The sequence below is a fragment of the Elaeis guineensis genome, chromosome 8 (genome assembly GCF_000442705.2).
Source record: "Elaeis guineensis isolate ETL-2024a chromosome 8, EG11, whole genome shotgun sequence".
NCBI lineage: Eukaryota > Viridiplantae > Streptophyta > Magnoliopsida > Arecales > Arecaceae > Elaeis > Elaeis guineensis.
This window is the reverse complement of record NC_026000.2, coordinates 25,711,462-25,736,905: the sequence shown is the minus strand read 5'-3', so window position 1 is coordinate 25,736,905 and position 25,444 is coordinate 25,711,462. Positions and strand designations below refer to the sequence as shown.

The following is a 25,444-nucleotide window of genomic DNA, read 5'->3' as shown; positions in this document are numbered from 1 at the left end:
CTCCACCATACCCATCTTCCATAGAATCCCACATGATTGGATCATTTATCTTGGTCCATATTGTCCCCTTTATCCTGCTCCCTTCATAGTTGTATATTAGATATTTTGCAAGTCTTTATAAACCATTGTCAGTCATCATTAAGCTTTGATTTTATGTCCTATGCAAATTCCCTTGAAGGCTCCAAATTCATTGAAAACAAATCATCAACTGATGTTCCTAGCATAAATTTTTCATGAAAAAATCTATTGGACCACAATACTGGATCTAAGGCCAAACAAACAAACAAACAGCCGACATGATCTCGCGATATCTAGATAAATAGCTTAAATTCCACCAGGTTCTATCCACTCTGAGAGCAAATATGAACAAAAGACTTGACAAAAAGAACATAAATAAAATTTGGAGCAATCTTTTGCTCAAATAAAAGCCGTGGAGAGTGCTCTGTTTTTGATTTTCACCCGGAGCTCGACCAGAGGTCAAGCAGGAATTGCTCCTTTACTGCCCTGGTTGAAGCAAGACATGAGATTAAGAAGAATGGTGTAACAGCGTCCATGGCCATCATTCCTGGATAAATCAGCTGACCAGAACCCAGAGAAGATCTCACCTCTTTCATAAAAGGGGCAATAATTGCTGAACCATCAGTTCGATTCTGATATTATTTTTTGAGGGTAGACTTTGTTTCTGATATTAGATTACAAAAATCATTGTATAGAGATAGTGATGTTGAATGACAAATTTATCGGAAAATGAATAAACTCTTGGGTCAGATCTTGGACCACATCAATTCATAGTGGTTAGCTTCCCCAGTGGAAATGTTTTTCCGCATGCATAGGCCAGCTCCACCTAGTAGCCCTTATTCCCACGTATCCTTGCTCTCATATCAACCTGAATTACATCAAATGTGTCACTTCAGAATTTATGAATGGGAAATAAGATATCGAGCCAGCCAAGCAAATACAAGATGATCATGAACTTATCCATTCTCCAGTCTGTTAAACAGCCTAGTAGTCATTCAGCATGAAAGTAGGGTGATGAGAAAGGCAATAAGAACTCAAGAGGGTATGTGCATGCTAAATATCTAAAAAGATGGTGCAAGTGTAATTTCATCAAGTAACTAAGATGTGCATTCTGGTAGGTGTAATTTAAGGATATTAATGATGACATGTAAGATTTGATTCTTTAAAGAAAGATCTTTGAGAGGGTGAGAGATGTCCAACAATCATTAACTTTTGTGGCCTCATTTGAAGGTCATATCTATTAACACTTGAGGTAGTCAAGACTTTCCAAGGTCTGGAAACTCACCGGGCATGAAGTTGCTTATGTGTATCGTCCAATTGATTGACAACAAAAAATAAAGGGGAAGGACATGTAAAAAGAGCAGCATGTAAGTGGGCACGTTAAGAAACAAATGCAGCTAGTGACAAAATGAATGAATAGAAACTTGATATTTTGAAAATCCTAAAATGTTAGAATTTTAAATCTATGACCAGAAACCCTACACCTGTGAAATGCACTCAGACGGTTCGATGTGAGACCACCAGCAGATAATTTGCTTTCAAAACTTAAAAAAATTGCCATGCAAAGTTTCAAAACATATATACAAGTAAATTATAGCAGATGAGACCTGAAGAAAGCTGCTAACCAACAAGCTGTATTCCATCTTGACAAGGTTTGGTTGGTGGATCCATGATTTCACCTATTACAGTCTGACTATGCCAGATGACCCACTTTCAGCCTTATGTCAGCCATCTAAACCCAAATTATAGTCTATGCAACTTTGAACAGGAGAGGGACAAACACACAACCTAGCAAGCTAGTGAATAGGGAGACACTAACTTATTCGTCAAGCAACTTAAATAAATGCAATCAGAAGTAACATAACAAGAAAGTTTCATTTTCCCACCACAATATGCAACCTATCATTATGAACTGTGAACCTAACATGATCTAATGTTGGGCAAAGGAATGCCTAGAATAAGAAAAGGTGGTAGGCCAATAACCTAATGTATACTTTGGTTTCTGTCTGTATTGAATCATAAATTGTGATATGCAAGGATCTTGGCCAAAGCATAAAGCTATGCTCTAATTCTTCCCATGTTATTAATATGGGCAAGTTAGATGAGAGGTAAGAAAGGGTAGGAAGATCTTTGTTAAGGTAATCATTTAAACCAGTTTGTGAAAATAGCTGGAGATTTCATGTTGATAGTTGATCCCTATCCTTAATGATTACATCATTTTCCAGATTAATAAGGTAAATTTATTTCTAATAGTGATATATACTTTTATAGTTGTCTTTATTTTTCAAATAATAATGTCAGTATTTATGAAGATCTATATTTTTATTTTGTGAAGATTGTGCCTGGGCACATAATGTAATAATTCAATCTGGTATGTTAGTCTGGAGTTTGGACCAAAGAGGAAATGATACAGCTATCAGGTTTGGAGAGTTTCCTTTACCTAGACAAGTGTTCTTGATTAAGATGGATGCAGTTGGTACAGGCATAAGTAGGCATAAGGATTGGAATAAACCTTATGGCTGCCAAACAGAAAAGGCTTGGACAAACCTTATGGCCGCCAAACAGAATAGACTTGGGATAAGCCTTATGCCTGCCAAATTGCATTTTTGAAGGAAGCATAACCACAGAGTAGTTATGGCACTCAAAGTCACATATAACAAGCATAACTATTCCAGGGGAAGTTGTCATAAGCTATTCCTAAGTATACAAAAGGTACCTTTTATGCTTTCCTTTTACATTTTTATGGACAAAGTAAGTCATCATTCAGAAGACTCCGGAAAGGGTACCTTTTGCCAGTCAAAAGTAGAGCCAAAAAATCGGCATAACTCATGGCATAATCCCATTGCATAATTTTTACTATTCCCATTTTCTTATTCCCAACAAAATGCAGCCTTAATCTCAAGCAGAAAACATATGCAACCATTTAGTTATCTCATAATATTCTTGGCCGATCAAAGTTATTATTTTACAGCTTCATTGAATGACCTTTTGAAACATTTCATTGAGATTGTTTGATATTATACTGATAGAAACGCAAGATAATACCTTTCCCATTATTATAACTTTGTTGGTGCGCTTTTAAATCTCATGTTCTTGCTGTTTCTTGTGATCCTTAATGTTCCAAAATCTACTGTTTGAGAGACACTTCAAGTTCCTATATATCACTGAATAGGACATGAAGTGGTTACTGATGATGGGTAGCAGGGCTTCCTGAGAAAAGACTCAAATGAAGAAAGTTCAATTTGCAACTTCTTGGGTTTAGGGGAATTTTTTTTTTTTTTTTTTGCGGGGGGGGGGAGTGGGGGGGGAGGGGGGAGAGAATAAAAGAACTTTTCTGATGCTTGGATAAGAGATGAAAATCAAAGTAAAAAAAAAAAAGAAAAAAATAAATTACTCAAGTGATCATAAAAATGTTGGTGAGGAAAATAAATGTATTCTGCAATTAACAAAGATTTTCCAGGAGTAGACAGATAATGCTCCAAAAAACTAACAGAGCGTATGGATGCATGTCACCTTTTTTTCAAAAAAAAGGCATAGAAGTTTTATATTTGATTTTTCAAAGACAAGCACATCACTATATACAAAGTTGCTTAAAAGATTACTATATGGTGCACTTGAAAACACTCTAAGCACCGTGTGGGTTGAGAATTCAATAAAATTATATCCAAGCCTCTAAGATGCTGACCCTCTAATACCCAAGCGCCAAGATAATGAGACTCAATCTTTTCTTTTCTTTTTCTACTCTCGCCCCTTTTGCTCAAAATCTTAGTTTAGCCTTTTAGCCATCGAACAGTTATGCAAGTATATTTCTTCAATTTCAACTGCATAAGAATGGGCATCAGAAGTTAGAAAGCTATAAACAAACCTACATGATTAAACCACATAGTTAACAATCACTGACCACTGAATAACCAGTCAAACTCAATTTTATCTTTTGACTATTAGAAACAGAAAAAAGAAAAAAAATTAGGAAATATATTGCAAAAGTAGCTGGGACTGTGGCTTCATATAACTAGAATGCATAGGCATTCCTATATTCCATATGATTTTGTTAAATGAGTCTGCGGAACTTGGTAACATGCCTGGCCTCTCTTGCAGTTGAAGTATGTTTCCCTTAGGCCTACACATTCACTGGGTATGGAAGGCACCTTCTCGCCTGCACATTCCCTGTATGGTTGCTTCTCAACCTGAATAAGCACAAAAAGAAGCTAAGACTAGATATAGGTTTCACTGCACTGAAAGAAGAGGCATAATAACAAACTAATATAAAAAACGGAATATAGAGTCAAACAAGCAAAAAAAAAGGTCACCATCATAATGACTAAATGCTGACTAAGCCATTTCAATGTGTCCAGTATTATAGCCGAAAATTTTAAAGCAAAATCATGTTCATCAAAATATTGATAATACGTTCATCTTTTGAAAATAAAAATAAGAATTTATTTCTCATCTATCATATTTTATAATGGTAACACTTGGTGTTCATGATAGCTTCACAAGTCCATGTGTACAGTTTCACATCTAAGGGTGTCAATGGAGGCCAATGATTTGCTAAACCAACCCAAAACATGGAGTGGGTCTGTATTCTGAAATTAGACTGGAAATCATATTGGGATGCAGATGGGTCTAGATAGATCCGCACCTAAAAACCCAAAATCTGACCTGGTTACGTACATATCTACAAACACGCATGCATGCTCTGTGCAGTCCATGTTTATGGTTTCACATCTAGGTGCGTCAATGAAGGCCAATAACCAGCTAAACCGACCCAAAACATGGACTGGGCTTGTATTCTGAAACTGGACTGGAAGCCTTGGTGGGTTGCAGATGGGTCTAGGTAGATCCACAGCTGAAAACCCAAAATCTGACCTGGTCAAGGTAGATCTACACAAGAAAACCCAAAATCTGACCTGGTTACACACATATCTACAAACACGCAGGCACACATGCACACACGTGTGTGCAGTCCATGTGAATGATTTCACATCTAGGGGTGTCAATGGAGGCCAATAACCTACTAAACCAACCCAAAACATGAACTGGGTATGTATTCTGAAATCAGACCGGAAGTCTTATCGGGTTGCAAATGGGTCTAGGTAGATCCACACATGAAAACCCAAAATCTGACCTGGTCAAGGTAGATCCACACCTGAAAACCCAAAATCTCACTTACTCACCTCTCAATCTGACCTTTCAATTTGACCTGGCGGACAGGTGGGCAGACGGATGCACATACGCATGTACATATATATATATATATATATATATATATATATATATATATATATATAGTTATAGACATATAAACATACGTGTATACATGCATGCATGCACGCATGTACATATGTATATAGACTTGCACACATAAATATATAATTACATACAAAAATACATGTCTGTGCACGGATTTATCAACTTTTCTTAATTATAAAAGAACAAACCAAGTAAAGAGTAGTGAAACCGTAACCCATCTTGTCCATCAAATTCCTCTCCATGCCAGTTGTGGTAGTCATTTTACAATACATTTGTTGCATTTAATATTGACACTGAACTTAATTATTGTAGGATCATTTTCATTCTTCATGTCTTTTGGCTGCATGGTGTTTAGGCAACTAAAGTAATAACTTGTTGAACACTCGATTTATACCCAATACCAGACCTTTTCTGGGTCCAATGCTCAGTATGGATATAAAGTTTTAACTAGTTTCGGGATTGGGTTTGGTCTAACAAATATATTCTGGATTTATGCATGGATATACCAAACACAACACGAACATGATTTGCCAACACTCGTAATTTGCATCCCTCATATGTGAGCCACCTTGACATAACAATATAAAAATATGCTAGAAATCGCAAACCAAAAGCTCACTCTCTCCACCTTCCCACAAACCACATCATTTCATTTTCTCTGCCCTTTCAAAAAACATCAACTTTTATATATTTTTTTTTCAAAAAATCATTTTTTTCCCTCACAGCCAAATTCACTTAAATTTCACTTCTCTTTCTGCTCATACGTATAACGTACAATCAATACATGAAAGCAAATTTGTGATGTATGTTGCCATTAAGGCAAGTTGTTTTGTCAAAGGAAGGCATGCTCACTAGACAAGAGCATACAGATATCAGCAAATATTCTTCAGACAGGATTGAAGCCTTAGTTCTACAGACGTCATAATTAATGGTATCTACTTCACATGATTTACAATATCTTTGCAAAAGATAAAATTCAAAATCTACATTTTTTTTTGGAAATTCCATCTTTATCATGAAATGATTAAAAAAAAAACAATTTTTATGAAACGACAAATGTTTTTGTCAAATTTATAGCCAGAAGCATATAAATTAATTTGAATTTTGTGCGTCCTAGATGTTTAGATCAAGATTAATATTTGAATTCTCAATTTGCATGGGAAACAAAAATTTTAGCTCACCAACTCCATTGGTACTGTTCATTTAGTTTCCTTTTGATGCAAGGTAAGAAAACTCCAAAAACAACTTGTTTGTAGATTTCTGAAATATCGTAGGTCACGATCAACAGTGGCGAACTTTCAAAAAAGCCTGCCATTAAGCTTGCATTGGTCTTACTGATACTTCAACTCTTTCAATCCTAATGCCAAGACAAAAGCTTGAGAGAGAAAGAGAGAGAGAGAGAGAGAGAGAGAGAGATTGATGTCTTAGATGCTTTAAAAAGTTGATGCTTGAGAGAAAGAGATATTAGTGTCTTAGATGGCTCATTTGCATTCCTCCAAATGAGCCATCTTACTTAAGAGAAAAAAAATAAAAAATAAAAAGTTATTATTTATCAAGAAATAAGGGTCATATCTTGTCCCATCTTTATATTTGTTTTTGCAGTAGACATTTCTGACAACAAATACTTTTCATATAGAATTTGTAAGTTCTGATTATTTATAATGGTAGGTTTGATCTATCAGATTATCAAGTACCATGTGCAACCACATCTACCATTAAAATTGGACAACTGAAACTCTCCCAATTGAATTTTCTACCATAAGCTTATCATGCTTCCATTAACCATCTTTAGCTATTTCCTACCCTGAACCCCTCATCATCACCCCAAGATAATGCGAAAGTGAAAGGAAAAATGTTTCGATTCAAAACTTCATGATTTCTTTATAACATATAACTCTAGTCACCATTTACCACAGTTTCTCCTCACTCCTCAGCAATCGCATCAATTAAAATTATTATGCTGATTCATTTCATCAATGTCTTTATAGTCCACCACCAACAAGAATCACTTTGTATTCTCCTCAAATGAGCAGACACTAAAGCCTGGGTCTTGAGTACCCAGACATCATCCACCCAAGGCCAGAAAAAAGCAGCTTGGATAAGAATAGATCTTCCACCAAACGACAAAAGAATACTTTGTTGGATTTGACTCCTAATTAATGGCCTAATTATCACTTAGTCAGATTTAACTCATTCGGTCAACCACATGTACTGAATCAATTATAGTAAGCCCAATTAGTTAAAGAGTTCTATTCCTAATCAGATCTAGACTGGAAGTCAACTCTAATTAGAGATAGTCTTTTGATGGGACAAGATAAGTGCAGGTATAAATATAGAGGTGGTTGGATCTCTTTCTCTAACTCTCAAAAGGGTGTGAACAATTCTCATCGATCGTCCACATTAAGGAAGAGGGTGAGGAGAGAGAAGATCAGACATCCTGCAGGCTATGTGGTCATCATATTGGATAAACGATGACACAAGGTATGATTTATTTGCGATTTTGTTTTTTGCATGAACATAGGAGCACGATCCAGATATAACAAATTAAAATTATCTAACATGTAGTATTAGAGCCCCAGTTTCATGCTTCGTGTTCATGTAAAAATTTTTGGCTTATTTTCAAAACATTAAAATCATATTTTTTTCTGAAATAAATAATGATTTAGAAAATTAAATTATAGTTTTCTTAATTTTGTAAAAATAAATTTAAAAAAAAAAATTTCGGTTGGCCGCGTTGGGCCAACCCACACCGTACCGACGGTGAATCACTGGACCAAGGGGGCTATTGCTTCCTGATGGCGGCAGCACCACCGCACGCGGCATCTCAATGCAGTCACGGGAGCAGCGGCTTGTGCCGCTGCGATGGGAGGCAGCGAGTCTTCCGCTGCCCTCCAATGAGAATGGTAGTCCCCTACCCTCCTTACTTCCTTCTCCGGTGGTCGGGGAGAAGAACGGCCGCCCGCGCGATGTAGGAGAAACCCCGCTCCCGATCAAATCAGGGAAGATGAGATTTGGGTTTTGGATGCTAACGGATCTAGATCCAAACCCATTCTAATTTAAGTTCACCCATTATAGCTATCAGGTTTCAGGTTCTGGGTTTAATCCATTAAGGTTTCGGATCAGAACCGAATCCGATAATCTGAGATTATTTTAAACCTTTTGCAAATAACACCCTGAAGAACAGATTATTACAGAAAGATCCCTGCAGTTTTCTGATAGACTTTGTTTTAAAGCAGTTGTTTTACAGAAAAGTTCCTTTTCTTTCAGTTATTTATAGTTAAGTTCTCTATTATTAAGGTTTTTGGTAAAACCACTGTAACTTGCTCGTTTTTCATCCGATTTAAGTGATTTTTGAAGCATTAGACTCGTGATGGCTTAAGGAACATTTTGGTTGAGTTCCCCCATGTATGATAAAATATTTAAATAATTTATAGATTATTTATTTGGCAATCTCGCTCACTATTGCTTTGTTCAAGTGTATTTTGACATAGACCCAAAGGGCCCGGAGCACTCTATGGAGCTTGAGTAGCTGACTCATCGAGGGCTAATGATTTTCTCTTTCATTATATTTTGAAATTGCATAAAGGTGTATCTGTTATAATTAACTCAAAGGTGACTGTAATCAGATACAAAATTGACAACAATAGGTTGACTAACTTGAATTGCATAAAGATGGGGAGTTCTATGCCCAAAGATATGAATAACCTCGGAGTTTTGTAATCATAGTTAGTTAAACCACTAAAAGTATAACTAATATGATGGGTCACAGTTTAAATATAAATTATGTATTTATGCCATAATTATTGTTCTTGCTTACATATTTCACATTATTGTTGGTTATGAAAATTTTCACATTTATGATTTATGTGATGCGTGTTTTGGCATTGATTATTATGTTTAGATTTATGATTAAATTAGTTGTGACAGTTATTATATGCTATGATTGTTGTCCAAAGATGTTTTATAGTTATATAATAAGTGTTATTAGCAGAATTGCATTTTAGAATCTGCATCATGATTGTAGTTGTAAATATGTTCTTTTATTTACAGCTTTGACCCCTGCTCCACTCTCATCACATCTATCTAACATTCTCACTCTAAACGGATCTAATTATCCTGATTGGCATGAGCAGCTTCTTATTGTCCTAGGATGCCTAGATTTGGATTTGACCTTTCGTAAGTCTTAGTCGGATCCACTTACTCTTACTAGTTCTCCAGATCAGAAGGAATTATATAAAAAGTTGGAGCATTCTAATAGATTATCTTTCATGATTATTAAGAGCTCCATAGCTAAAAATATTAAGAGATCTGTTCCTCATAACAAATTGACCTCTTGGTATCTTTTCTCTGTAGAACAACAGTTTACCAAATCAAATAAAGTCTTAGCCGGCATTCTAACGAACAAATTAACCTCTATGAAATATGATGGATTCTCTGGAGTGCGAAAGTGCATTATGAAAATACGTGATATAGCTGAAAAATTAAATAACTTGGGTATGACAGTATCTAAAAACTTCTTTATCCAATTTGTTCTCAGGTCTCTTCCATCACAGTTTATCCAATTTAAATTTTACTACAACACACATAAAGAATCATAGTCAATGAATGAACTCATCTCCCAGTGTGTGTAAGAGGAAGAGAGATTGAAACAGAAAGGGATCCCAATTGTTCACGTGATTACAGAGGAGCGTTCTAAAAGAAAGAAGGCGAAGAAAGAAAATAAAAGATCGAGCAATCTACCAAAAAAAGTTCTCACAAATTGAAATGTTTCTTCTGCAATAAGTAGGGACATATCAAAAAAAATTGTGAGAAAAGAAAGAAGTGATTCAAAAAGAAGGGTATTCCTTTATCACTTGTTTGTTTCGAAACCAACTTTATTGATGTTCCTTCTAATATCTGGTGGATTGATTCGGATGCTGCAATTTATTTTTTTAATTTATTATAAGGATTTCTTTCAAGTCGGAAGCTAAACGACAAAGAGCGATGGATCTTTATGGAGAATCGGATGAAGTCCAAGATCATTTCAGTTGGAATCTGCAGACTTATTACTGACACCGGATTCAAATTAGATCTACATGATATTTTTTATTTTTCTTCAGTATTTAGGAGTTTAGTTTCTTTATCAAAGTTTGTTTTAGAAGGTTTTTCATTTATTTTTGTGAATTCAGATTTTAAATTGATGAAAAATTTTATTTTCTGATAAGGGGTTATTGTGCAATGAATTATATAAAATAAATATGAATTCTTTTTTTGCACAATCTTTACTTGTTTTGAATGTCAATGTTGGAATGAAACATGGTATTATAAATGAGAGTTCTTCAATATTGTGGCATAGGCGATTAGGTCACATATCAAAAGAAAAGATAACTAAATTGGTTAAAAAAGGTATTTTACCGAATCTAGATTTTAGTGATTTTAATACATGCATAGATTGCATTAAAGAAAAACAAATTAAAAGTCATAAAAAGCATGCCATTAGAAGTCGAAGACTCTTAGAATTGATACATATCGATACTTGCAGCTATTTTTTATCTTATTTTGGAGGGCAAAGGTATTTCATCATTTTTATTGATGATTTCTCACATTATGATTATATTTTTCTGTTACATGAAAAGTCTGAAGCTTTGAAAGCTTTTAAGATATACAAAGCTGAAATAGAAAATCAATTAGATAGGAAAACTAAAGTTGTGAGATCTGATAGGGGTGGTGAATACTACGATAGATATGATGAATCTGACCATAATCTTGGATCTTTTGCTAAATTCCTTGAACAGCATGGCATTATAACAGTATACTATGCTAGAAAATACCTAACAAAATGGTGCGGCTGAAAGACATAATCGTATCTTGATAGATATGGTGAGGAATATGATTAATAATTTCTCATTATCTTTGAATTTGTGGGGAGAAATCTTGAAAACCGCTATGTATATCCTAAATTGGATATCTAGTAAGGCCGTTCCTAAAACTCCTGTTGAGTTATGAACAGATAGGAAACTAAATTTAGCACGTTTACATGTTTGGAATTGTCTTACAGAGGCTCGATCATATAACCCACAAAAAAAAAGATTCCAGAACTGTTAGTTGTTATTTTATAGGGTATCGAGAAAGGTGAAAGAATTTTAGATTTTATTGTCCATCACACACTATTAAAATTATTGAAACTAAAATAATTAGATCATTGAGGATGGTGAAAATAGTGAGAGTGATGAACCATGTAATATGGTATTAAAGAAAATAAGAGAATCTTTTCCTATTATAGCAATATCTAGAGATATTCCACATGAACTTGTTCAACCTAAGATTGTGAAATATCAATAGATAGTTGAAATATCACTTTCTGAACAATATGTCAATAAACCTGATCCAATTGAAAATAATCACAGTAATGATATTGAATCTAGAATATTACGAAAATCTACTAGAATTAAAAGATCGACCATTCTAGATGAAAGTATTGTTTATCTACAAGAATATGATTATGATATTGAGATGAAGAATAATCCAGACTCATTTAAGGATGCCTTAAATAGCGATAATTCTAAACTCTGGTTAGATGTCATGAAAAATAAGATGGAATCTATGAGTAAAAATCAAGTCCAAAAACTTATCGAATTGCTTGAAGGATCTAAGCCAGTTGATTGTAAATAAATTTTTAAGACTAAACAGAACTCCAAAAGTAATATCGAAAGATATAAAGCTAGATTTGTAGCCAAAGGATGTATTCAAAAAAAGGACATCGATTATCATGAAATATTTTTTTTCTATTTTTAAAAAGGATTCATTCAGAATTATTATGGCATTAGTACCTTATTTTGATTTAGAGCTACACTAAATGGATGTAAAAATTACGTTCTTGAATGGAGATTTAAAGAAAGAGGTATATATAGAACAGTCTGAAGAGTTTTCAATGCAGAAAAATAAAAGACTGGTATGTAAATTAAAGAAATCTATAATGATCTTAAACAAACTTTCAGATAATGGTACTTAAAGTTTAATCATATCATTGCTTCCTTTGGATTTAAGAAAAATATTACTAATCAATATACATATCTGAAGGTGAGTAGGAGTAAGTTTATATTTTTGATTCTATATATGGATGATATCTTACTAACCAGCAGTGATTTGGGTCTCTTACATGAAACTAAAAGTTTTTTTTTGGAACATTTTGACATGAAAGATATGAAAGATGCTTCTTATGTTCTTGATATAGAAATCCATCATGATAGGAGTAAGAGGTTGCTTGATTTATCTCAGAAGACCTATATTACTCGGATACTAAAAAGATTTAGAATGTCGAGCTACTCATCGAGTGAAGTGCCAATTATTAAGAATGATAAATTCAATAAATTTCAGTATCTCAGGAATGATATTCAGAGAAATCAGATGAGAGATATATCTTATGCATCTACAGTGGGCAGTCTAACGTATGCTTAAGTATGTACTTGTCTTGATATGGGTTTTACTTTGAGAATACTTGGTAGATATCAGAGTGATACAAGTATGGCCACTAGAAAGCTGCCAAGAAGGTGATATGCTATCTTCAGAGGATAAGGACTACATGCTCACTTATAGGATGATCGATCAGTTAGAGATGATCAGTTATTTATATGCAGATTATATCGATTGCCTCGATAGTAGAAAATCCACAATATATTATATTTTTCTGTTTATTGATGGAGTAATTTCATAGAGTGCAAAACAGTGCATTATTGCATGTCCTACTATGGAAGCTGAATATATAAGTTGCTACAAGGCTTCCTCACATGCTTTATGGTTGAAAAAATTCATCTTAGAGCTTAAGATTATGGATTCTATTTCTAAGCCACTGAGAATTTATTATAACAATTCAGCCGTAGTTTTTTTCTCTAATAGTAGCAAAATGACCAATGCAAAACTAAGCACATTGGTGTTAAATATCTTGTTGTGAATGAGAGAATTAGTAGTCATCAGGTGTCTATTGATTTTATTGGTACTACTTGTATAATAGCTGATCATTTGACTAAAGATTTAGTGCCTAAAGTTTTCAAAGAGCATATAAAAGTTATGGACATTTGTTATTGGGATATTTAGTTTGTAATAGACACTTATTTTAAGATCCCTTAATAGTTTAATGACTGCTATTACTTCTGTTTAATTATTGTTTGTATACATTATGGTTAACTTTTGTCAAAAATTAAAATAAACAGAAATATCATTCATATGACATAACAGAGGGACCATGATCATAGGCATTATGATTTTTAATAGTCCATATACTCCAGTATATAAGACTAGATTAAGTGAGAATTATTGATGTCATGATACATAAAAGAGAGAATGTCAATTGAGATGTATAACCGCCATGATCTGCATTGATGAATTTTGCTTAACCAAAGTACAAAGGGTCTTTCAAAAAATAGATAATTAAACAATTTTTTTTTAAATGAGCACGCATTCATCCGGTTGTTTTGAAAATTTTGATTCAGGATTGTTGTTTTGAAAATTGAAATATTTTGTTTTTAAAGTGAAATATTTTGAAAAACTAAAGAGTTATTTTTAAGTGATAATATAGGCCAAGTGGGAGAATGTTGGATTTGACTCCTAATATGTGACCTAATTATCACTTAGCTAGATTTAACTCATTGGGTCAACCACATGTAATGAATCAATTATAGTAAGCTCAATTAATTAAAGAGTTTTATTCCTAATCAGATCTAGACTGAAAGTCAACTCTAATTAGAATTAGTCTTGGTGGGATAAGATAAGTGCAGATATAAATATAAAGGTGGTTTGATTCTTTTCTCTAACTCTCAGAAAGGTATGAACGATTTTCATCGATCGTCCACGTTAAGAAGGAAGGTGAGAAGAGAGAAGACCAGACACCCCACAAGAGAAGACCAGACATCTTGCGGGCTACGTGATCATCATATTGGATAAACGATAATGCAAGGTATGATTTATTTGTAATTTTTTTTTTTTGCATGAATATAGAAGCACGATCCAGACATAACAGATTAAAATTATCTAACATACTTTCCACCTTATCGATCATCAGTCCACTCTTCCAGCAATCACATTAAATCAGAAACTCAGCATCAAATTAGTTATCAAAGGACACCTCTCTAAATATTTAACACACTACAGATGACCAATTTAGCACTTAGAAACTGAAGTGCATGTCAGCCTTATCCTCAGGCACATTTTATCAGACACTTGAATAGCATTACATGGAACGGGAAAATATGGCATATCAGCGTTCCCAAGTATCCTTATTTCCCTGAATCAGCCCTTTTTAAGTGATTGAAAAACTTCCTCATTAATAATATGAGCTGATGCATTCATAAACCGCTTAATAAAAATAAATCTGGTTAAGCTGAAATAAGAGGTTAGAATTCCCAAACTCAATGTAAACCGTTCCGCCAAGAAATGATTTATGGAACATTAACCCAAAGAAGGGAAGCATGATCGACTATATATATATATATATATATATATATATATATATATATATATATATATATATATCGCGTCATAGATTCCTCCAGATAGTTCCACAGTATACCTCTCGAAGCACAATATAAAACCTTAAAAAAAAAGAAAAAAAGACAGGCAAAACGATTGTGATATTGAATACCTTGACACAGTCGGATTCGCTGAGGCATTTGACGAGCTCCATGGCCAGGCCCTTGCACGACTTGGACATATGTATTCACTTGGAATCGCTTCTTTCTTCTTATTCCTGCAACCAGAGGGGATTTCGGAGGGAGGGGAGCAAGAACGGAAACTAAACTGCGCATTTTATTCGGCGAAGGGAAGCTTGGAGGCTCGAGCTCAATCGGGTCGAGCCCGCAGTGCGATCAGGATGACTAACGCCGATTTCCGTACATAAACGAGCCGCGTGTGAGCCTGTGACCCAGCCAAGGTCGGCCCCAGCTCGGCTTGTATAGCTTGCTAAAGCCGGAGGAGAAGTGCTTGGATGTGGTCCGAGGAGTGCTCCTGGGCTGGTAACCAAAGGACCGGTATTATGTCCATCCAAGGACCGGTATTATGTTAAAGAAACCAGGATTTTGCTGCATGTTAGTACTATTTATCTCTTATAACTCAACGATAAAAATAAAAAAATAATTATTTGTGTATTAATCTCAGTAGAACTCGACTTCATCCTGGTGTCCACTATCTTAGTATTTTTCAGATATTAAAGGTTCACCATGCATTTTGTTTTCTAAGGCTCTTTCCAAATTATGTGCATTGCTCGTGCATGATAATACTAGCATTTAGGTGTTAATATTCTAAGATATATCTAGTTGAGCGCAAGTGAAACTAATTCTCATGTTTGGCTCCTTTGATTTCGTGTTCTAGACAAGCACCTGAGTTCCTCATGCGTGAAAAAGACCGCCACTTTGAGAGCGCCCTCCCCACCCCTCCTTCCTCTCTCTCCCTCTATCTACATGCATGCATATATGTTATAGCCCAAACCAAGCCCAAAGCCCAGCCCAGCAGATCAAAGCCCAAAATAAAAAGAAAAAAAAAAAAAAAAACAGAGGAATTCAAAACCGGGAAGAAAACTCTCGATGGGAGTCTCCTTCTCCGGCGAAACCCAAGAAAATCGGGACTCCTAGGACCCCTCAGAGTCCTAGGGTCCTCTATAAGTAGACCCCTCCCCCTTGAGACCGAAGATCGGCCTCCTCCCTCTCTCTTTTTCTCCGATTTTCCCGAAGAAGAGCAGCGGGCACAGTTGGGTTTCTCGCCGTGTTCTCTCTCCGACGAGGTCTCAAGAGGCCGAGGTAAGTTCTTCTCTTTTTTCCCCTCTTCCTTCCTCTTTCCCCCATGCGTTTGTGCGCGGTGGCCGGTGATGAACGTCGCCGATTTTTTGGTCGGAAAAAGACTCTGTTTTTGGGGCTTATTTTCCGTGAATTTCCGGCACCGACGATCAAAATTGACCGCCGGCCATATTTCCTTCGTGACCGGGGGAGATGGCCCCGTCGGCCGCCGGCCTCCGCCGTGGCAGCCGCGGCCCGAACGGCCGTTCAAAGCCTGAGGACCAAGAGTCCTCTGTTCCGGCGCGGGAAGAAGAAGAAGAAGGAGAAAAGAAAAAGAAGAAAAAGAGAAAAAGAAAAAGAAGAAAAAGAAGAAAAAGAAGAAAAAGAAGAAAAGAAAAAGAAGAAAAAGGAAAAAAAAAAGGGGGCGGAGAGAGAGAAACTCTCTCTCTCTCTCTCTTTAGATTTTAGGATTTATAAAATTAATTAAAAAAAAATAAAATAAAATAAAATTAGGATGTCCATGGATTAATTCGAAAACTTGGATGCTGTAGATGAATTGATCCTCGTGGGGACATTAGATTTTTAATAATTTAGTTATTTTTAATTCGATGAAATTTTGATTTAAAATATGATATTTGACATATCAGGTTCAGAGAAGGATTTTCGAGACCCTTAGAATTTCTAGTTTGGACTTTCTTTTGAGGTAAGTAGTGTTTACTTTTACTGAATTATCTGGTAAATTATGAATTAAATAAATTTATGCATGTTTATGATTGAAATTATTCATTGAAATAATTGTTATAATTATTTATGATGAAAGTTAATTATAGAAAATTATTTATTGAATGATGTTATTTGCTGAGCAATTATTATGATGATATATGATATCAAAGAATGTTATAATTGATTTTACTCGAATATCAATTAATTTTATTATTCTTGAAAATAATATATGAATTGGAAGACAATATAAAATTGACAACCTGACTGTGTTGAGGACCCTGCCAATGGGGGCATATACGTTGGCAATTGACTGTCCTGAGGATTTATGTCGCCAGTGAGACCAGCGACATGTCGCCAGATAGACCAGCGACAAAACCGCCAGTTAGACCAGCGGTTCCAAAGGACTTGACTGCCAGATGATTCGCAGCCCACCGCAAGCAGATACGCGGTATTATGACCCTGCCACAGGGATAATGTGGTCATAGTCATGGTTGGTAAGAAGAATTTAAGAAATTGATGAATTTAAGAAGAAAAGTATAATTGAAAATTATGATGAATTGACTTTTATATATGATTGACAGTATGAATATGATTTCATGAAATTACATATTGATTTGTTATGCATAGTATTATTTGCCTGATTATTCAGTTAAAGGTATACACTGCTTACTGGGCTATTTAGCTCATGATAAGTTTTATGTTTTTCTTACAGATCCAGAAAATTAGCATGATGCGGGATTTCGGTTGGGAGAGCGATTAGAGATGAAGTTAACTCATTGATTTAGGATTTTTCTCAGAATTGATTCAGGACCTTTAGTTTTGTTTTTAGTATTGACTTTGTCAGACAGTTACTTTCTTTTGAACACTTAGTTTTGATTTGTTATTTGAACCAAGGTTTGATTATTGAATAAAAAAAAATTGTTTAACTATTTGTGAAGATATCATGATGAGATGCCTTGCATGCTTATGGAAAAAGTATTCTATAAGTATGCGACGGTTGCCATGACCCTCGATTCAAATCTCGGGTCGGGGGCGTGACAATTAATATGGTATCAGAGCATAAGTAGATAGATAGAGACATGTAGAATAAAGTGAGCGAGTGATGGGTAGACATTAGGAAATTGAAAGATTAGTTATGATGATTATGATTTGACCTGTCACAAGTTATAACCTTATTAAGGATAAGTTTTATCTCAAATCTAACATAGGTCAATATGCCTCCACGACGAGCGAGGAATACTCAAGGAACGGTAGGAGGGACATCAAATCCACTTGGCGATAATACTCCCCAATTAAACAGCAGTACAACTCAGCAGGAGGGAATCCATGATCCTACCGGAAATACTCCGACAGTACAGGAGCCGAACATGACTCAACTAATGCAAACTCTGATCGGAGTAGTTCAAACACAGCAACAGTTACTTCAACAACAACATGCACAGCCTCATCAGCAATTTCCACCGATACCTGGACATGGAGAACATCCGATGCAGAGAAACAATATCGTCGAATTTAAGAAGCTAGCTCCTCCAGCCTTCAAAGGGACCATCGAGCCACAAGAAGCAGATAACTGGATTATGGAAATAGAGAAGGCATTCGCCGTGCAAGAATGCCACGATGAAGAGAAGATCCGCTATACAGCATATCTGTTACAAGACGAGGCATACAACTGGTGGCGTATACTGGAACAAAAATATGAGCACGATGGGATACCACTCACTTGGGAGAGATTTCATGATGAATTCTTTGACAAGTATTTCTCCCGAAGTGTCAGAATACAGAAAGAATAGGAGTTCATTCACCTGAGACAGGGTAACAGATCCGTTGCAGAATATGAAGCCAAATTCACGGAGTTAGCCAAATTTGTTCCGAGACTAGTTGAGATTGAGTAAGACAGAGTACACAAATTTGAAATGGGACTGAAGACAGAAATCAGGAGACAGGTTGTACCCTATGAGCTAACTACCTATGCCTCAGTTGTAAACAAAGCTCTAATAATTGAAAGAGAAGCTAATGAAGCTCATGCGGAGCGTGAACGGAATCAGAAGAAGAGAAATAGGTTTAGTGGAACTCAAGGACGAAATCAGAACAATAAGGTTCCAGCAAAGAAGCCAGCAACTGATAAGAATCGTGAGAATGAGACAGCTAAATGTTCGAGATACGGCCGAAGAGAGCATGAGACTTCTAATTGCCCATGGAATACTGGTTCGTGTTTTAGATATGGCCAGAAAGGACACAAGATTGCAGATTGCCCCCAGATGGACGAAAATAGATCAACACAAGCAAAGGACGGAGGTCAAAGGCCGAAAACTCAAGGAAGAATCTATGCTCTCACACAACAGGATGCTCAGACCTCCAATACTGTGGTGACAGGTACCATATCTGTATATGGTATTCATGCTTCAGTTTTGTTTGATTCTGGTGCTACACACTCCTTTATATCCACTACTTTTATTAGACAGCATGATATAGGTTGTGAACCCATGAAAACCAAATTATATGTTGAGACACCAGTAGGTGGTATTTTGAGTACCGAAAGTGTGTGCAAGTCCTGTAGTATTAAGATAGGAGAAAGAGAATTACCGACAGATTTGGTGATCCTGGATATGCATGATTTCGATGTCATTCTAGGAATGGATTGGCTGGCTACCTATCATGCCTCTGTGGATTGTCATGGAAAGAGAGTGAACTTTCACATACCGGGAGAATTAACTTTTAGTTTTGATGGAAGTACAGGAACCACCCCTCCACATATTATTTCACCTGAACAAGCTAGACAGATGCTAAGAAAGGGATGTAGAGGTTACCTAGTATCAATAAAGAATAAAGAACATGATGAATTGAAGTTACAGGATATTCCTATTATAAATGAATTTTCGGATGTATTCATTGATGATTTAGTCGCACTACCCCCAGATAGAGAACTTGAATTTACTATTGAGTTGGCACCTAATACCAATCCGATTTCTAAAGCTCCTTACAGAATGGCCCCTATGGAATTAAAGGAGTTAAAAGATCAATTACAGGATTTATTGGATAAAGATTTTATAAGGCCTAGTGTATCTCCTTGGGGAGCTCCAGTCTTATTTGTGAAGAAGAAAGATGGTAGTATGAGACTTTGTATAGACTATAGAGAGTTGAATAAAAATATTATCAGAAATAAATATCCTCTACCTCGAATTGATGATTTGTTTGATCAGCTGCAAGGTGCACAAGTCTTTTCTAAAATTGATCTTCAGTCAGGATATCATCAGTTAAAAATTAAAATAGAGGACATACCAAAGACGGCATTTAGAACTCGTTATGGACATTATGAATTTTTAGTGATGCCTTTTGGGTTAACCAATGCTCCAGCAGCCTTTATGGATTTAATGAACAGAATATTCAGATCTTATCTTGATAAATTTGTTGTCGTATTTATTGACGATATCTTGATATATTCAAGAAGTAAATTGAAGCATGAAGAATATTTACGGTGTGTACTACAAATATTGAAGAAAGAAAAACTTTATGCCAAATTTAAGAAATGTGAATTTTGGTTGGACAAAATAGCCTTTTTAGGACACATCGTATCTAAAGATGGGATTTCTGTGGATCCAGCAAAAGTGAAAGCTGTGATGCAGTGGAACAGACCTATAAATATTTCTGAGATTCGAAGTTTTCTGGAAATGGCAGGATATTACAGACGATTTGTAGAAGGATTTTCTCGCATAGCTGCACCTTTGACCCGTCTTACTCAAAAAGGGGTTAAATTCGAGTGGTCTGAAGTTTGTGAACAGAGTTTCTAAGAATTAAAACAACGATTAGTGTCAGCCCCTATCCTTACTATACCAACAGGAGATGAAGGTTTCACAATATATAGTGATGCATCTAAAAAGGGACTCGGATGTGTATTGATGCAACATGGTAAGGTAGTAGCCTATGCCTCAAGACAATTGAAATCATATGAACAAAATTATCCGACACATGATTTGGAATTAGCTGCAGTGATTTTTGCCCTAAAAATTTGGAGACATCACTTATACGGTGCGCGGTGTGAAGTATTTACAGATCATAAGAGCTTGAAGTATATTTTTACACAGAAAGAATTAAACATGAGATAGAGAAGGTGGTTAGAACTATTAAAAGATTATGATTTAACAATCCATTATCATCCGGAAAAAGCTAATGTTGTTGCTGATGCCCTTAGTAGAAAATCTGTGAGAAATTTGACAGTTTTAATCACACACCAAAGTCAATTGTTAAAGGATATAAGAAAACTGGAATTAGACATCCGAATATATGACTCAACAGTACGGTTAGCCAACATGAGGGTTCAGCCAACACTCATTGAAAGAATTTCAGTTGCCCAGAATGATGATCCACAACTAATGAAAATAAAAAATTCAGTGGAAGCTGGTGTTCAATCTGAATTCAAGATACATGAAGACGGTTCGTTAAGGTTCGACAACAGGATTTGCGTACCCAATGATTCAGCACTCAAGCATGAAATACTTCAGGAAGCACATCAGACCAGTTATACAGTTCATCCGGGAGGTACCAAGATGTATAGAGACTTAAAAGAAATATACTGGTAGAATAATATGAAGAGAGAGATCACTCAATTCGTGGCTCAATGTTTGGTGTGTCAATAAGTTAAAGCTGAACATCAGAGACCTGCGGGACTACTTCAACCTCTTGATATTCTAGTTTGGAAGTGGGAACATATCACTATGGATTTTGTAACTGGACTACCAAAGACTCCTAGTAAAAATGATGCAGCCTGGGTGATTGTGGATCGATTGACAAAGTCTGCACATTTTCTTCCAATTAGAGTTGGATTTACCTTGGAAAGACTAGCAAAGTTATATATGAAAGAAATTGTAAGACTACATGGAATTCCAGTGACCATCGTATCGGATCGAGACACCAGATTTGTATCACAGTTTTGGAAGAGCTTACACAAGGCATTAGGAACAAAATTGAACTTTAGTACAGCTTTTCATCCACAGACTGATGGTCAGTCAGAGAGAACTATTCAGATCTTAGAAGATATGTTGAGAACCTGTATTTTGGATATGAAAAGTTCATGGGATGAGCATCTACCTTTGATTAAGTTCGCTTACAATAACAGTTATCAGGCTAGCATTGGTATGGCACTTTACGAAGCTTTATATGGTAGAAGATGTCGATCACCGATTCACTGGGATGATGTTGGTGAGCGAAGAATATTGGGTCCCGAACTTGTTTAACAAGCAGTCGAAAAGATTCAATTAATTAAAGAACGACTACGGGCAGCTCAAAGCAGACAGAAAAGTTATGCAGACAACAGGAGACGAAAATTAGAATTTCAAGTCGGTGACCATGTGTTTCTCAAAGTATCTCCTTCAAAAGGAATCTCAAGATTTGGCATTCGTGGCAAATTGAATCCCAGATATGTGGGTCCGTTTGAGATTTTGGAAAGAATTGGTGAGGTGGCTTATCGACTTGCCTTACCCCCTTCACTTGCAGGAGTACATAATATTTTTCATGTTTCTATGTTAAAGAAATATTTACCAGATCCAAGTCACATTGTGGAACTTGAACCAGTACAAGTCAGGAAGGATCTAACATATGAAGAATATCTGATACGGATCGTAGACCGTAAAGAACAGGTGCTGAGACGTCGCAACATTCCTTATGTCAAGGTACAGTGGAGTCGACATTCAGAAAGAGAAGCTACTTGGGAGCTAGAGGAAGAAATGAAGCAAAAATATCCCCATCTCTTCGAGACTACATGTATGAAAATTTTGAGGACGAAATTTTTTTTTAGGGGTGAAGAATGTTATAGCCCAAACCAAGCCCAAAGCCCAGCCCAGCAGATCAAAGCCCAAAACGAAAAAAAAAAAAAAAAAAACAGAGGAATTCAAAACCGGAAAGAAGACTCCCGATGGGAGTCTCCTTCTCCGACGAAACCCAAGAAAATCGGGACTCCTAGGACCCCTCGGAGTCCTAGGGTCCTCTATAAGTAGACCCCTCCCCCTTGAGACCGAAGATCGGCCTCCTCCCTCTCTCTTTTTCTTCGATTTTCCCGAAGAAGAGCAGTGGGCACAGTTGGGTTTCTCGCCGTGTTCTCTCTCCGACGAGGTCCCAAGAGGCCGAGGTAAGTTCTTCTCTTTTTTCCCCTCTTCCTTCCTCTTTCCCCCATGCGTTTGTGCGTGGTGGCCGGTGATGAACGTCGCCGATTTTTTGGTCGGGAAAAGACTCTGTTTTTGGGGCTTATTTTCCGTGAATTTTCGACGCCGGCGATCAAAATTGATCGCCGGCCATATTTCCTTCGTGACCAGGGGAGATGGCCCCGTCGGCCGCCGGCCTCCGCCGTGGCAGTCGCGGCCCGAACGGCCGTTCAAAGCCTGAGGACCAAGAGTCCTCTGTTCCGGTGCGGGAAGAAGAAGAAGAAGAAGGAGAAAAGAAAAAGAAGAAAAAGAGGAAAAGAAAAAGAAGAAAAAGAAGAAAAGAAAAATAAGAAAAAGAAGAAAAGAAAAAGAAGAAAAAGAAGAAAAAGGAAAAAAAAAGGGGGCGGAGAGAGAGAAACTCTCTCTCTCTCTCTCTCTTTAGATTTTAGGATTTATGAAATTAATTAAAAAAAATAAAATAAAAAAAAAATTAGGATGTCCATGGATTAATTCGAAAACCTGGATGCTGTCGACGAATTGATCCTCGTGGGGATATTAGATTTTTAATAATTTAGTTATTTTTAATTCGATGAAATTTTGATTTAAAATATGATATTTGACATATCAGGTTCAGAGAAGGATTTTCGAGATCCTTAGAATTTTTAGTTTGGACTTTCTTTTGAGGTAAGTAGTGTTTACTTTTACTGAATTATCTGGTAAATTATGAATTAAATAAATTTATGCATGTTTGTGATTGAAATTATTCATTGAAATAATTGTTAGAATTATTTATGATGAAAGTTAATTATAAAAAATTATTTATTGAATGATGTTATTTGCTGAGCAATTATTATGATGATATATGATCTCAAAGAATGTTATAATTGATTTTACTCGAATATCAATTAATTTTATTATTCTTGAAAATAATATATGAATTGGAAGACAATATGAAATTGACAACCTGACTGTGTTGAGGACCCCGTCAATGGGGGCATATACGTTGGCAATTGACTGTCCTGAGGATTTATGTCGTCAGTGAGACCAGCGACATATCGCCAGATAGACCAGCGACAAAACCGCCAGTTAGACCAGCAGTTCCAAAGGACTTAGCTGCCAGATGATTCGCAGCCCACCGCAAGCAGATACGCGATATTATGACCCTGCCACAGGGATAATATGGTCATAGTCATGGTTGGTAAGAAGAATTTAAGAAATTGATGAATTTAAGAAGAAAAGTATAATTGGAAATTATGATGAATTGACTTTTATATATGATTGACAGTATGAATATGATTTCATGAAATTACATATTGATTTGTTATGCATAGTATTATTTGCCTGATTATTCAGTTAAAGGTATATACTGCTTACTGGGCTATTTAGCTCATGATAAGTTTTATGTTTTTCTTACAGATCCAGAAAATTAGCATGATGCGGGATTTCGGTTGGGAGAGCGATTAGAGATGGAGTTAACTCATTGATTTAGGATTTTTCTCAGAATTGATTCAGGACCTTTAGTTTTGTTTTTAGTATTGACTTTGTCAGACAGTTACTTTCTTTTAAACACTTAGTTTTGATTTGTTATTTGAACCAAGGTTTGATTATTGAATAAAGAAAAATTTGTTTAACTATTTGTGAAGATATCATGATGAGATGCCTTGCATGCTTATGGGAAAAGTATTCTATAAGTATGCGGAGGTTGCCATGACCCTCGATTCAAATCTCGGGTCGGGGGCGTGACAATATATGTACATACATATATACATATATAATATTATATATATTATATATTGCTGCTTATTTTTGTTGAGATTAAAAGATGGACGACTGGATCCTGCGCGGTGGTACTGGAGTGACCTGTAAAATAAGTTCGGATCCGAGGTTTTTGCTCCAGCAAGGATCCTCCGACACTCAAGTCAGAAATTAGAAAATAATAGAAGCAGCAACTTATTCTCTGAGAGAGATCACTTACCTGGATCCTTAGGGCTTTAGTTATTTATAGAAGATGTGATTGAGTAACCGTCGGAACGTACAGTTTTGAGATTATCGGGTTGTTGGATGTGTTGTTAGTGGGCCGGATATTCTAGCCCTTATCTGCTCCCATGAGATATGCGGAGTTGGTTGCGACTGAACTTATCCACTCGAGGTAGACAGCTGCCGCACACATCAAAGAATCGGCTGGTCGAGGTAATGGAGGGAACTCACATGCCAGATGGGCTGCACAACTGACTAGGTACAAATGGGTCTACTCCACATACCTCAGCTTGGTGTTTGGATTGGCAATAATGGTGATAACTCAGTGATCGGAGGCACCAATGGTAGCACACTAGATTCGAGATATCCACGATATCACTATAACACTATTTCCCTACTCTGAAAGTCGTACTTCAGATCCGGGGATGCGCGCTCTCACGCCTTCACATATGTCTCAATATTTAAGGCTAATGACGTCAGCATGGCATAATTTTGCGAATGATCGTGATTGAGGGACCACATAGCTGGCGATTTTCTCAAAGATTTAATTTCTCCAGAAGTGGCTTTTTGTCTTCACCTTTGTCCTCTTTTAAATAT

The 25,444-nt window shown here is 36.1% G+C and overlaps 1 protein-coding gene across 1 annotated transcript; it reads right to left on the bottom strand.

The window, feature by feature from the left end:
• Nucleotides 1-625: 625 nt before the first annotated feature.
• Nucleotides 626-15,242, bottom strand: LOC140851288 (mitochondrial protein pet191 homolog). The gene is made up of 3 exons (XM_073242924.1): nucleotides 14,888-15,242; nucleotides 4,101-4,205; nucleotides 626-886 (listed from the first exon to the last, which is right to left on the bottom strand). Exons 1-3 carry the CDS (start codon nucleotides 14,954-14,956, stop codon nucleotides 845-847), a joined length of 216 nt encoding a protein of 71 aa, XP_073099025.1. The 5' UTR covers nucleotides 14,957-15,242; the 3' UTR covers nucleotides 626-844.
• Nucleotides 15,243-25,444: the final 10,202 nt, after the last annotated feature.